This window comes from Ctenopharyngodon idella, chromosome 22 (genome assembly GCF_019924925.1).
Source record: "Ctenopharyngodon idella isolate HZGC_01 chromosome 22, HZGC01, whole genome shotgun sequence".
Classification (NCBI taxonomy): Eukaryota; Metazoa; Chordata; class Actinopteri; order Cypriniformes; family Xenocyprididae; genus Ctenopharyngodon; species Ctenopharyngodon idella.
The window spans coordinates 20,237,131-20,252,983 of NC_067241.1; the positions used below are offsets into that span (position 1 = coordinate 20,237,131).

At 41.0% G+C, this 15,853-nt stretch overlaps 1 protein-coding gene across 17 annotated transcripts in view; it reads right to left on the reverse strand.

The window, feature by feature from the left end:
• camta1a (calmodulin binding transcription activator 1a) overlaps window positions 1-15,853 on the reverse strand; it is a 394,274-nt gene that overhangs the window by 37,142 nt on the left and 341,279 nt on the right. For 15 of the 17 annotated variants that reach the window (XM_051880160.1, XM_051880166.1, XM_051880161.1 and 12 more), the window contains 5 exons: window positions 10,812-10,965; window positions 6,332-6,472; window positions 2,683-4,919; window positions 1,305-1,431; window positions 878-1,012 (listed from right to left, as the gene is read on the reverse strand). In XM_051880160.1, coding sequence (XP_051736120.1) covers window positions 878-1,012; window positions 1,305-1,431; window positions 2,683-4,919; window positions 6,332-6,472; window positions 10,812-10,965 — 2,794 coding nt within the window. The remainder of the gene's footprint in view (window positions 1-877; window positions 1,013-1,304; window positions 1,432-2,682; window positions 4,920-6,331; window positions 6,473-10,811; window positions 10,966-15,853) is intronic. The other 2 variants (XM_051880173.1, XM_051880170.1) reach the window with 1 other exon arrangement.

Genomic DNA, 15,853 nt, shown 5'->3' on the forward strand with positions numbered 1-15,853 from the left:
GAGATATCATTGCAAGTGGGAGGGGAAGTTATTTTGATTAAAGATTACGAGGGTACATTGATTTAAAAAATAAAAATAATGATATGCATAGATACAGTAAATAACTTAAAATAAACACTGCAATATTCCATAAAAAAATAAGCCAATTATCAATTTTGATTCCATGGTGACTTTAAGCCAAGCCAGATGTGAAGAAGCAATCAACCTTCACTTTGTCTTATGTCACTGAAAGCTCATCAAAGTCATCGGTGTACTATTTCCAGACTGCCCTTTCCCTTGACCCTAAAGTATTAACCACTTATATAAATTACTGCCTCTTTCCTTTGTACTTGCCGTACCTCAGATTAAAGCACAAAGGGCAAAACAAGCATCAAAAGCCCTTCCTGTTGTTCTTATGGCCCTTAAACACAGATTTTACCTAATTACGGGGTGGTCTACCCTCCCTTTAGCTCTGAAGAACCCACTTTGCTTGTTGACCTCAAATACATATTCAGCACTGGTGGTGATTGCTTAGACTTCACAGAATTCAGCTTTCTTTGCTAAACATGCCCTCTATCCCCATCTAGAGGTCAATTGTAAAGCAAACCTCGCACATGGATATCTTAAACGGCATCTTACCCTTCCTACAATCCAAATTTGCTGTTAACACACACTCCTTCTCTGTCGTCATGACATACTCTTTATCTCGATCAGATGTGCTTTTAATTTGTTAATACTGAATGTGGGATAATTAGAAAAGCCTTGGGCCAAGACACCATTATACAATCACCTACTTCAAGTAGCTCAATAATCAGGGGTCACATGATGGGTTCCAGATTTAGAAAAGTGACATTTTTTTCTCTCACAAATGCAGAAAAAGACAGAGAGGAAGACCTACCATCAAGTGACAGCCAGTCATGCTGGGATGAAGGTAGGGAGGGCAGTGCACGGGCTTTATACTCAAACACAACCGAGTTAGAGATGATTTGATTACTGACAGCCACCTGCAGAGTCACCAAGCCGGTGTCATGGGCTGCAGACACAGACAACCCCATAATTAGAGAGATCAGAGGAAATCACACTGACACTTATGAGAGTTCATGCAGTTCTGCTCCTTATCAGGGCCGAGACATCTGAGGGCTTACAGAGATTCATTGCAATCCAGGAAAAGATTTACTTTTTATGTTATTTGAAGTAATAAACATATTTTTCTTTTTAGAAGCACAATAATTAATATGTAGTTATATAATATGAATTAATATTTACTTCTTAAATATAGTATATTAATAGGTCAGTCACTTCTGTATCTATGAATGTAATGTTACCAGGACAGTAGCAACGTAAAACTCCAGGCTGGATGAGAGAGGCAGGGACAGAGATCTGATCAAACAGGCAGGTGTAGCTGCTGCTGTCTTCCTGCCACGGCCCTGTGATTAAGACCTTCACACCACCCTGAAATATGGAGGGAAAAATCCTCACATAACATATGCTTATCATATCATAATCATTAAAATAAATGAAGGTTTAAATAAAGATTTAAATAAAAGCAGCATTTGAAAGGAGAATAAAATACACATGCTACAATGCCATCTTGTGGAAGAAAATAAGACTACAACATCAATATGTTTTAAATGGGTTTCCAAGGCTGTTCTGCCATCTCGTGGTGCAATAATGCAACAGCACTAGAGATGTTCAGATGTCAAATACAGGGTTCATAAATTAAAGGGTTAATTCACCCAAAAATGAAAATTCTGTCATTAATTACTCACCCTCATGTCGTTCCAAACCCGTAAGACCTTTGTTTATCTTCGGAAGACAAATTAAGACATTTTTGATGAAATCCAAGAACTGTATGACTCCTCAATAGACAGCAATTTAACCACCACTTTCAAGGCTCAGAAAGGTACTAAAGACATTGTTAAAATAGTCCACGTGACTACAGTGGTTCAACCTTAATGTTATGAAGCGATGAGAATACTTTTTGTGCGCAAAAACAAAACAAAAATAATGACTTTATTCAACAATCTCTTCTCTTCCATGTCAGTCTCCTACGCAGTTGATGCAGTAAACACAGCGCAGGCTTCCGTGTTTACGTCAGAACGCCGACTCATAAGTGGCTGGCTCCTGCATCAGCATCACACGCATGCGTCGTGCTGCTCATGTGTACAGCGTCGGCCAATACTTAGCCGGCATTTGGATATAAACACGGGAGCGCTGCACTGTGCTTACTGAGTCAACTGTGTAGGAGACTGCCAGGGAAGAGAAGAGATTATTCAACAAAGTCGTTGTTTTTGTTTTGATTTTGCGCACAAAAAGTATTCTCGTCGCTTCATAACATTAAGGTTGAACCACGTGGACTATTTTAACGATGTCTTTAGTACCTTTCTTGGCCTTGGAAGTGGTGGTTAAATTGCTGTCTATTGAGGAGTCATACAGTTCTTGGATTTCATCAAAAACATCTTAACTTGTGTTCCGAAGATGAGTGTGGAAAGACATGAGAGTGAGTTATTAATGACAGAATTTTCATTTTTGGGTGAACTAACCCGATGTATAAATAATAATAATAATTCTAATTATTATTATTATTGTTGTTATTATTATCATCTAATAATAATATTATTAAATAATAATGTTTTGAGGTATTGAGTATGTAATTAAAATGCAGGAAAAACTGAATTTAAATAATTTAATTCTAAGACATACCTCTGGGTAGGACCACTCTGGAGAGTAGTCTGTGACCATGAAAAGTCGCCCGGTGGCCTGCAACATTCCCAGAGTGCCCTGGGCCACCGCTGCTGAGACTACTTCAGCGACATGCATGTAGGCCAGTGATCCTGCCTCCCCTGACCCTCCGCCAGCACCAGCACCTCCCCCTAAAGACTGGGGGCTGCAGCATGACTGGAGGCAGAGCTCTGAGGGGCTGTATCCTGACACCCTGTTGGTTGTATCCTCTTGACCTTGCTGTTGGTTCCCACCTGAGGTGGCCGTTCCGTCCGACCCAGGTGGGGCCACCAACTGGTGGGTATATAACGTTCCCGCAGGCCCTACGGCCGTGGATCCGCTGTCTACAGAGATGAAGTCATTGATGAGGTCAGAAAACTGGTTTCCAAAAGAGATGTCAAAATGATCCAAGCTGATTTCCATGCCTGTGCCTCCTCCCCCATTGGCTCCAGGTCCACTAAGCCCGTGGTGAGTGTTGTAGAGCCCCTGAACCAAATTAGCTCCCTGAAGCAGTGGCTGGAGTTGCTGTTGCGAGCCGTTGTTGGGCCCGCTTGTGGTGTTTCCATTCCTCAAAGCCACGGCCTCGGCTCCTGCTCCATTCTCAGAGCTCTGCTGCATGAAGTGTTCTGCTCCTCCGCTCTCTCCGTTTCCTCCTCTACAGGCTTGTAAATGATCCCCAGACTTTAGTAAACCATCTGTCCCATTCTCAGTGGCCCCAGCCTGACCGGACCCAACACTGCGGTTCTGATCTATACCGACAACTTCCTCGTGCTCTGGACCAAGGCCTGGAAAACCACCCTGGTACTGGAGGAGCTGCAGTGAGCCAGCCTGTCCCTGGGCCTCGGTGGGTGAGCCTCCATTGCAGTTGGGTCTGTGCTGGCCCTGGTGGGCGTGATGGTGGTGGAGGTGGCCATTACTGCCAGGCGATTCCGTCTTTACAACCTGCAGACCCATGTAGCCTCCATCAGGGGAGTTATGCTCCAGTAGGTGGCCCTTCTGGCTGGAGCTCTGCCGGCCTTGCTGGTTCTGGGCTGACTGTGGTGGTTCTTGAAGGAAGAAGCTTGGAGATCGGTTCTGGTGAGCTAAGTTGTTCATTGCCTGGCTATAACCTACTGCAGTGGCACTGGCAGAGTAGTCCTGCTTTGCATCGATTGCGCTGAAATCCATCTGCTCCAGGGTTGTGCTTGGACTCAGGCCCCCTCCAGAGGGTAACAGAGAGGCAGCAGGGGTCAAGGTGAGTGAGTTTTCGGCGCCAGAGCCGCTGGAAACGCTACAGCTTACGACTGCCCCCACCTGGTAGCTCCCTTCTTTGGCCAGCTGTTGTTCAAAGGAAGTGTCCTCAGTCTTGATGTTTTTCACCAGTGCAGAACTGAAGCCGTAGTTTGAATCGGATATAGTTGGCGAGCGTTGCAAACCGTTGGTGTTAGCTGTCGAGGAGGACGAGGCACTGGATGTGCCATTCTCCTGCTTTAATCCACTTCCTCCATATGTCTGGCCCTGCTTCGGGTTATTCAGGAAGCAGTCAGGGTCGAAGTTCATAGTGGTTTCTGGGATTTTAATGCTGCCAGAATCTAGGCTGCTGGAGAGCACAAGCTCCTCAGAGACGCCAGAGGCAGACAGCATGGACAGCCCGTCTGCTCCGGGACCACCTGCATCTGTGCTCCCACTTCCTGGAAAGGCAAATTTGTGGCTGTCAGAGGCGACTGCTAAGACCAGGCTGTGAGAGGTGGCATCTGGGCCCATAATATGGGTATTGGGGCCTCCAGTGGGGGACATGCTGTAGACGGGATCCCCAGTCACCTCAGACATGAAAACACTCTGGGATAGGCTGCTCATGACGGAGGCAACGTGGCCCATGCCTGTGACCGCTGGGCTGTCAGCCATGTCGGGGTCTGAGTTCAGCCCACTGCTGATGGACACAGGGGAATTCTGGGTTGTGTCTGGCACTTCCACCTGATTGGTGGAGGACACCTCAGTGCTGTTCTGGTGCAGCAGCACGGGTTTGTGCACCTTGCCGTTGCGTTTCTCACGTACGCTCCCTCCTCCTGTTCCTCCGCTGTTCTTGCTGCTGTGGCTGTGTTCTGTCTTACCCTCTGACACATCATTATTCTGGAGCTCAGAGTGGGTGCTGCTGTAGCCTCCTGAGCGAGGGTCCACTTTCGGAGAGATAATGCGGTGTTTGGCGCTGTTACATTTATGATGCACACTGCTTCCAGCACCTGCAGAGACATTACAAAATAGCTAGTCATTCTCCAAACTCTTTAACAATTATTAATTCTAATAATAAAAATCAATTATTATTATTATTTATTAACATTATCCATATTATTTCATTCAGAACAATTAATATCTCAGACTCCTTTATTCCCATAATCAACAGAATCCCTAGTATTATCAAAATTTACATTATTATTTTTGTATACAAAATGTAAATATAGATTTTATGTAATAATATCAATAATAATACAATTATTATCCATTCTATTTCATTCAGAATGACTAATATTCCTGACTACCTAATGACATTATCCCTTTTACAATTAACATTATTCCCATTATTAGTAGTAGTATTCTCAATATTTACATTATTAAGTTGTATTCAAAGTGCCACCTGCTGGCAGCAGGAAGTGTGGCACGTCAAAATGACTGCCATATTTATCCTATATTTACCCGCTTAAATGCATGTCTCGCCCACTATTCACTGTATTCCTAAGGCCCCTGGGTGGAAGTAGGCTCGGGTGCGAGAGCCCTTTCAATGCTGCTTGCTGCTTTAATTAGTAGCATTATTCTCAATATTTACATTATTATTAATATTAACAATAACAGTATTTAAATGGACATAATCAACAGTATGCCCCCTTTCCCCTATTATTTATTCCATTGAATGCATTGTACACATCATAATAACTATTTTATGTATGACACCACTTTAAAAGGCTCTGTTTGCTTTGTACGCTGAAAATAATAACCATTTCAAAGAATTGTCCACATAAAGTCTTTGAAATGGGAAAAAAAATGCTTTGATGTTGATTTGAATGAACACTGAGATTAATTTATGTCTTTATAGAGACCATCAATCATCAGTATTAATCGTTTCATGAGAAGCCAACACACAGCTTTACAGTTTTGTTAATAAATGGCTATGTCTCATTAGTCATTTTACTGCATACTTGGCAAATGAATTTTATATGAACAGACAACAAATAGCAATCAATCTACCCCACAATCATTTGTTTTAAACACTCAATTCAATTTGCTTCAGAGTAACGGCACCCTACAGGAGCAACACCATGGGACTGAAAAGTGCTGTGTTGGATATGTGTGATGAAGTACAAGCTGAAAATTCATTTGTTGTATACTTGAGTAAAAAAGACTGCCCTTACTGCACAGATACACAGGAACATTACGCCCCCCAGTGGTGTCATTACAACAGACAGCTCAATAAATCAGCACATCTATGGACCTAGAAGCTGCTGTACTCTAATTAGGCATTCAGTCAGCTGCTCTACACTCACCTCAACTTTCAAAGTTCTTGAAGACATTTTTAAAGCACTATCTGCTTCCTCTGTCTCTACCTGTGTCTTTCTGACTGCCTCTCTCCCACACCCCAACCCTCCTGTCTGTCCCTTACCCAGAGTGCCAGTGCAGAGGCAGTTGTGAGTCCGGGGAGGAGGCTTGGTCTGGTGGCTGTCCAGTATCTGCTGCACCAGCTGCTCCACAGAGAAGCCAGAGCTGCTGTTCCCATTGCTGCAAGTCCACTTGATGCCATGAACTGCCAAGGGAGAGAGGAGACACAGTTGTCAGCCCACCAGCCGAGCCTTCCAAACCCTCCCCCACCCCACCCCACCTGTGCACTACATCCCTGACCTTACCTCAGAGCCAGACTCCATATCAAAACCACTTTGTCCAGTACTACGAGAAAAAGAGTAATTTCTCACAATTCTTTTCGGTCTACTTTCTAACCTCAGACAGGAACACAGAAAGTTCAAGAACAGATTTGGGCCTGTTAAGGGTGAATTTTCAGCTGACGAGGGAGAAAAAAAAGAGCAAAAGTCTTCCTCGTCTCACTTCAGCTGAAGTAAAAGTCCCAGCCCTTTGACAAGGTGCTTTTTGCTGTTTATGCCCTCTGCTGCCATCACAATTTCCAAGCTCAGCCTCTCTCCTTTGAGAAAAAGAACAATAACAACAACCGGAACGGTAAAATGGCAAAAGGAAAAATAAATGCAACAAAGGAAATGTGGCGATCTCTGGAGAGGAACGGTATTTAGAATATCAAACAGCATCGAGCTACCTTAATATGGCTTGTGCACGCTTTGCTACTTCAGTGAGCGTAACAAGCTGAGGTGAGATTGCATGCGAAAGCGAGGGGAGGAAAAGGGAGGTGAAGAGAGAAAGAGACACAGAGTCAAAAATAGATAAAAGAGACAAAAGCTTTTGGCTTGAACTCGCAAACAGTGCTGCGTCACCAGCCGGAGCCGACACAACAGTTGTCACATACACAGCAGGTTTCTCTGCTCTGCTGAGCTCTGCCATTCCGCGCTTGGCCAGAGAATCGCAGCGGCGTTCCATAAGCCATTACACCAGCATGACCATGCTCGAACAGACAAATCAATCTCGCAGCATGAGCTTGAACCAGAGTCGCTGCACAAGGCAGGTCATGTAATGAAAGGGCAAGCTGGTTTGGTGGATACGCGTGACATCGGTGGGAGGCGTCGGCTGCGAGGATCTGAAGAAGAATCCTCTGATTTAGACTCGCAGGGATTCATCCACATTTCCAACCACAGTGGCCCACAGTGGCCGTTACTAATGCAGTTCTATCGGCCTTTTGCTCAAACAGTCTATCTTGCAATGTTCCTTGTGTCTGCTCTACCACACACAGACGCAGAGCCTGAGTTTCTCCGATTGTTGTTGGGGGAATGAAATTCATGCATTTCCTTAGTGCAGCGGTGCCCAAACTAGGCTGCAAGCACCCCCGGGGAAGCTTAGAGTGTCCTCCAGAGGTGCGCAAGAAAATATTTGGGTTCTTGACATTAAAATTCAAGTCATTTCAGCTGTGTCCTCTTGTGCTATAATTCATCTATAAGTATTAAATTCTTACAAGTAATTGTAATAACATTAATATAACTGTTAAATATAAAATTAATTAATAATTCAAATTAAATTAATTTTTTTTTAGAATTCTAAATTGTAAAAATCTACAAATATATATATATATAATTTAATAATAAAATTAAGAAATGAAAATTAGTAAAATATCATTACAATTAAAAAAATAAATAAATATAATTATAAATGGTGGAAAAAAGCAATAAATGGCATATTAAATTAAATATATGTACAAAAAATGTAAGTTTAATAATATTATTTATATATTATACATTTATTTTTCATATTTATTAAAAAGGTTTGAACACAATCTCAAGGGGTTCTTAATTATTGTTCTTATATTATTAGTTTCAGGGTTTCGACAGACTTTGAAGCTGAAAATGCTGCTGACAAATCAAATCTGCCAGCCACATCCATATCCACAAGCTCAAAGCACCTCATAACCACACCCATCAACTTGTATCTTTAATCGCAGCCTATCTTCAGGAACCATAAATCATATCAGATATCTCGCCCCCTACTGTGTGTGTGTGCCTGTGTGTGTGTCTGATCATCTGCTCATGCAGCAGTAAGGGGGCTTCAGGCATGGCTGGTCCCCAGTCTCTTAAATTATATCAGTGGAGAGAAATGAATCAGGCCGGCTGGTTCTCCTCTCCAGCTGTAGTGTGACTAAGCAACTGCTGCCTTCCATGACCTGCCATCTGACCTCTGCTGCACACGCCTACTTGTACATAAAACCACATTTACAGCCTAGGTCTAAGATTATGTATTTCTAAATGATAATTGATAATCAACAACGTCAACAAAAAATCTACAGCCTTGATCTTATCTGTTATTCATTTGATTGTGAAAAGTGTTCTTTATATGACAGTGGCTGAACTAAAAGTTTTTGGTGAAAAAAATGTATTTACCTTTAAGTACAATAGCGAGATATTGCTGGTTACTGTCAGAAAAATAAAAAAATCTATTTAGGATTTCATCAAATGTTTCTTATAATGCAATGAGGTAGAATTCTAGATAACAAGAGAGCTCAAAGCTTTGATGACGAATTAAAATACATCTCAGTGGCTTCAAAAACATAAAAATCGCCTTGCATAATAGAGCAAAATCACCCTGCATAATAGAGCTTGAGGGCAAAAATAACAAATCTATATTTCACACTAAAATGATGAAACACGCTCATATCGAGCAAAGCAGGTGATGACGCAACCTCAACATTGATGCATTTCCATGGTATCTGATGCAAATGCACTACAATGTTTGAAGCAGAGGTACGGAAACTTCTCCACAACCCATCAACAGTTACAGCAGTCTTTCTCTGAGGACTGTCAGTCGAGGAATGCATTCAATCCAAACTCAAAACACACCTCGTCCCGTTAACGAATGCAAGCTGTTTGTGTATGATATGGGTCACTCAAGGGAACACACTGGGTTTGTAGAGCTAATGTACAATGCATCCATGAATTATGCATAGCTAATATAGTTTACAATGAATCTTTGACTGTTAACAGGCAGCATGTCTGCAGCTCAGCCACTAGGTGGTACTGTTGCTCTTCAGATGAGCTCACATCACGGATGGCTGTTTGAAGATTATGAGGGTGAATCTTGTGGCCCTATTAGCCTAGTCACAGTGCACTGGCCCAACTGGTGGAAGACATCATTGCACCTTTGCCATTGTCCACACCATTTGCAACGTTAATGACTTGCATGCATTACGGCAAATGGTTTCAATGTAGTTCAGCCATGAAGTGTAATGAACACATTAGTTTACAGCACGTGTCTTAAAGTCAATGTGAAAGGGAGCTCTTAAGTGATTGCCACGAGAGCTCTTAAGGGGATCGTAACACGCGGCAGCGATTACAATGTCAGCTGAGCTCGTCTGTATTCCCCTCGCCGACATCCAGTGTCTAAAAGTGCTGACGCGAGGGATCCGACTTCATATATTCATTACCTTGACAGCCCTGTCCTAGTTTGAATGATCAATGCCAGGCATCACATACAGAGACGTGTCCTCACAAGACTCTGGGTAAACATGATTATATGCATGCCGTCGTCGCCTTTTTTTTTTACTACATCCTCATTAGACAGGTTTCTTTTGGTCAACTGACCCTGAGACACCCGGGCGCCTCAGAGTGGGTATGCACAGGCGGTGAGGTAATAATCATGTCAAGTGTTCCACATGGAGACTTGTCCTGCTATGAACAAAGGGCACAGGGTGTAGCAGGTAAGACAGGCCAGTTAAGCTAGAGCAGGCTGAGCTGGGAGAGAACTTCTCATGAAACATCACGTAACTAAAACAGCACCAGTCTTGCATTAATCATACAGAAATGATAGAAGACAACGTCATGTATCATTGTCTAATCATCTAAAGGCTAGTTCACACTGCCCTAACCAGCACCAACAGCTGTTGGGTTTTGCAGGATTAGATTTGTAATCCTGTTGGTGTTTGTTGTGGCAGTGTGGACAACTGTATCTTGTAATATGTCAAGATATGTAACATTATTGGAGATATGAAGTGCATTCCCCCCCACTTAATTTAAGTGTAAACCTCACTAATTGTATTATTTTATTATATATTACTTAATATTTTAGTAAATGAAATATCTATCCATCTCTCTCTCTCTCTCTCTCTCTCTCTATACACATTTTCAACAGTGATAATAACAAGAAATCCACAAATCAGCATATTGAATGATTTCTGAAAGATCATGTGACACTGAAGACTGGAGTAATGATGCTGAAAATCCAGCTTTGCCGTCACTGGAATAAATTACATTTCAAAATACATTAAAATAAATAATACTTCTTTTAAATTGTACTAATATTTCAAAATATTACTGTTTTTACTGTATTTTTGAACAAATACTTGTATCCTCGGTGAGCATAAGAGACATTAAAACATTAACAAATTCTTCAGACATTGTTTGCAGCGTATTTTCACTTAAAACGTGCATGAGAAGAGACGGTTAATGCATTCAGTTGACAGAATGTGATTGGACACTCACACATGGGTTTCAGCTGGCCAATGAGTTCCTCCTTCGTCCATTTGGCCCATTCTTTCTTGTCTGTATTGATGGAGCACAGGATGGGACCACATGGCTTCCCACAATCCTCAATAGCTGGCACATTCAGGTAGTGGACCAACACAATGTCTGGGTTCTGGGGAAAAAATAGGAACAAGAGAGAGAAAGAGGACAAGAAAAAAAGAAGATGTGGTGTGGTGAGTGGAAAGGTCTCATAATAACAGTTTCATGTAAATTACATTTATAGCTGTATAATTTCCAGGTTGTCGCAAGTGTTGTTTTGTCGCAGTCCGGCGTGAAATGACGCATGGTAACATCACTCTACTACAACTCTTCCCAACATGGCCTCACCCCCTTTGTTGTGTGTTCCCGGGGGCAGGTTTTGTGTAAATTTTGGGGTTTGTGATGTCACCAACCCAGGAAGAAGCTTGTTTGTAGTCCCTACCAGCCGTTTGTTGTAGTCCTTAAAAAGCAATTTCTGTAAAAGAAAATATCTCCCTTTGCATTGAACTTTGAGCATCATAACTTTGCAGATGTTGTTTATGCTCAAACAGCAACATTACACACTAACTAAAGTGAAATCATAATCAAGCACCCCTTTAAAGAGACCATTTTGGTTCAGAATATGAATGAAAGTCTTATGGGTTTGGAACGACACAAGGGTGAGTAATTAATGACAGAATTTCATTTGTGGGTGAATTAACCCTTTAATTAAAATTATAAATAATATTTTTAGTACATATAAAAAAATAGCAAAAATCTAAGGCCAAAAATCCTTTTGAGGGTCATGTTAGTTAATGTGTGTTCAGCACTAGCTAGCATATTTGCCAGCTAGCCAGCACACTTGACCACATTTATGGAGTGATGGAAATGAGTATAACGTGAAAGATGTCATTTGCTGCCCGTTCTTCTCCATCATTTGAGGAATTACTGTTGTCATGATTGCAAGAAAACATCTCTTCTGAATAAAACAGCTTAGAGTCTGCTTTCCACAGGCAATACTACTACCGCAACATTAATTGCAAAGGCAAATAGCGCTGAGTCTTGTGAATAAGGTGTAATCTATAATAAGCCTAATTTACATAGAAAGGAGGCGTGTTTGTACTGAAAAGAATGACAATGATTTAATTTAAATACACACAGCGGCGCCTGCTTAAGCCAAGAGTGGTTAGTGAATAAAACTGTTTGTGCGCAAAAGTGGCGCAACTGTTTACTGATGGTATGTAGTGCCAAAGTTATTCAGAGAGAGGATAAAACCGGGAACAGAACATCTCAAACAGGGATCATAATGTGAACACAGGAGGAGTTGTGTGAGGCTTACAAAGCACCTGCTTTCTGTACCATTGTGGTTGTCAACTCAAAGTGGGGGCTTATTTTATATACAAACAAATTCTGTCAATTTCAGGTCAGCAAGTGTTCGCTGGATACATTTTGGCAGCTTATGAATAGGGGTTGTTTAAAGCATATCTAGCCAGTGCGAGCAACATCAATTCTGTTTGTAATCATAAATAGTGTTGATTACAAAGAGCTGTAAACAGTCACAGAACAAGCGGTCCCCTGTCACCACAGAGATTACACACACGCTCTCACAAAATCCCACTCATTCTAGAACACCAACATTTGAATGTCACGTGAAACGCAGAAACATAACACATACACAAACTGAATCCGTACACTGAAACAGTGAAGAAAACTGTCCCTTTCATTAGCATTTTTATTAGTTTTATGAGCATTACGTGCTGAGTGAATTGGGGGCTGCGGCTCTGTGCTGCCTCCCGCCTGCAGCATTACACTTCGACGTACATGTGCAAAATCTATGCATACTGCATGCTCAATGGGGTAATACACACAGAGAAAGACATTCATACAGCCGCTGGCACTTTTACAGAGAGCACCATGGTAACCACACCTGATCATGGCCGTGTCCGAAAGCTGACAAATGTTGCCTTAGCAGGCAGTATAAAGAAGTAGGAAGGGCAAAAGCCATAATTTCTGCCACAATGTTTGCACAACATCCTGTCTTAACTACTAAGATGCATTAACCTGTTCAGAAGAGATACACTGCCTATGATATCCCACATTCCAGAAAGTCGGATAGAGCAGCTGAAAGTTATTTAAACTATTTATTATGCTAAATTATTTAGAATAATAAATAATAAAATATATTAATACATTTATTAATAAATAAATGCATAAAATGTATGCATAAAATTGTAGCCACTATGCACATCATACATATTAATATTGTATTTACAATAAATAAATAAAAATAAAATAAATAATAGTCCAATATATAATATAATATAATATAATATAATATAATATAATGACAAAAAATTTAAAATAAACATATATATAAAATATAATTTCTCAGTTTTTCTTTTGATTTTGGAATGAAACCCAGGCCAAACATTTTCAGAGGGATAGGTAATGAACAGATAAACCAATAAAGCTTGGTCCCTTGGAAGCCTGGTCTGAAACCAGATTCGGAAGGCACCTTTATATTAAAATGCTGTCTGTTTAGTCACTGATGGAAGCTGCTTTAGTTTCAAACACAGCTCATATCATACTAGACATCTCTGAACCCCTCTATTACAGTGCTGTTGGCAAGGTTCAGACTGACATTTCCTCTCTCAAACAGTTCTCTGACTACAACTGAATGGACAGCAAATCACAATTAGACAGAACATCGACAATCTCTGCGTGGGACTAACAAGCCTTGAACAGTGACCACAGAGAGTGGGGACAAAATCTGCAGGACGAAAAAGGGCAGCAGAACAAATCAAAAGCTAAATTCAGAGTGCTCAAAATCAAACAGCCCTGTAATTCACAGTGAGAACTTTTGATTGAACTCTTCAACCAGCACACTTGATATTCAAAGGGAATGTGTCAAGGTGTTTGAACAGCACCTTTGATGGATTAAAAGGAAAAGATTTGATTTAAAATTTAAATCCATAGGAAATCTGTCTTCATGAGAGGATTTTAAGAGTAAGTTCTGGTGTACTATTCTCTTTCAAGAGGATGAAGGGAGTGTGCTGGATCGGCGCTTGGTTGGGAAGGGCGAACTAAGGATGCTCAGGCGTGGTTCCTGCCGCTGTAGCCATGAGCTTGTGGGAGCAGACACCAGCGCAACATCCCCATATGGTACAAGCAGCTGTGGTAAATCACCGGGACATGCCCTCAACCCTTAACCAGCATGATAGGGGTAAGTAAAACCCAGACTCATGACATTAGACAAACATAAACACAATCTCATGCAATTGTGGGTATCAAATGGATTAAAATGTCAAAATGTCCAGGTTATATTTTATACCAAAATCAAAAGAAAAAATAAGATATAAAATATAAAGAAAATTTTATTTCGCTTAAAGAAAATAATGGCATTTTTTTGGGTGTTATTTCATGATAATGAAACAACCTTCATATCCAATTGTAAGCAGCCTACAATAATGCAAATTATATATTATATGTTGTAGTATAAAACCATTTACTATATATTTAATTGTATATATTTAATTATTTAATTTATATAATCTAGAGAGGGGGAGTTGGACTTCACGCTCCATCCATGGCTCTGCAGTGAGTAGCTTCTCAAAATTAGCTTGATTTTCTTACGTGAACCATAATTTATTTATTTTTTCCTTTTGAGTTTGGGGTTAAAGGGTCAGTTCACCCAAAAATGAAAATTCTGTCTTTAATTACTTCCTCTCATGTTGTTCCAAACAAATAATACCTTTGTTAATCTTCACAAATTAAGATATTTTTGATGAAATCCATGAGCTTTCTGGCCTCCGACAGACTGCAACGTTCTTACCACTTTCAAGGCCCAGAAAGGTATTAAAGACATCGTTAAAATAGTCCATGTGACTACAGTGGTTCAATCTTAATATCATAAAGCGATAAGAATACTTTATGTGCACAAAAAACAAACAAAAAAATAACAACTATATTCAACAATTTCTTCTCTCGCATGTCAGTCTCCAACGCTGTTTACGTTGTAGACACAGTGCAGTGCTTCTGGGTTCTACGTCAGAACGTAAGGTTTTGGAACGACATGAGGGTGAGTAATTAATCAGAGAATTTTTATTTTTGGGTGAACTAACCCTTTAAGACAAAACCGACTGTTTATGTGAATACTTAATCATGACCCCGACATTTCATGATATTCATATAAGCATACAGAGTAAAAAAGACAAATAGTGAATGTGGAAAAAAAACCTGACATACTCAACCTTTCAAAAAAAAAAAAAACCCACATACATACCAACAGAAGCCAGTACATCCATGACTACCGCACATACACATACACATTCCTCTTTTTCGGTCCCTCCTACGCCGATACATTTGTCCCTGTTTTACAATGCACGTTTGGCAGACTTACAACCCATCCAAATACAAGTAATCTGTGAAGCTGTGCTTCAGTCGTAAATTCAAGAGTGAGCCAGAAGCGTATGACATCTACGGCTCACTCCTTTCTCGCTCTGTCTCTTCAGAGAGCTTTTACGCACCCACACAATCACGCTCGCACCCCCTCTAGACCCTCTCTCTCTTTTCGATGGCACAACAACACAATGAAAATGTGGAGTGTCTTATAAATCTATCAGGATGCAAACTTAATTTAATTTAATTTCCTGCTGGCTGCTCTCTTTTAATAACGAAAGTTTTCATCCAACAAGCTAAAGAAGACTTAGGAGGAAACTTTCGGCCTAGATACTATTTGGTGGAGAAAATGGGATCTCATGAAGGTATTGATTAATTGTGCAGTGTAATCTTTAGGCCATGTTTATGGTACACCCCCATGGAGGACCAGGGCTTGCTTCCAGGTTTGTTGATGTGGGAAAAGGGGGCCGAAGTTTGGATAGAGTTGCAGCGTGTGCAGGGCTTGTGGTATTGCGCAAACGGCATTTTTCATTATTAAAGGCATTCATTTCAGCTCAGCACCTTTACGCTAGGCTCATCCCTGGAGTGCAGAGGCGTGTGGATCTTGTACTGCCGGTCCATAGAACCTGTATTTATCCCTTGAC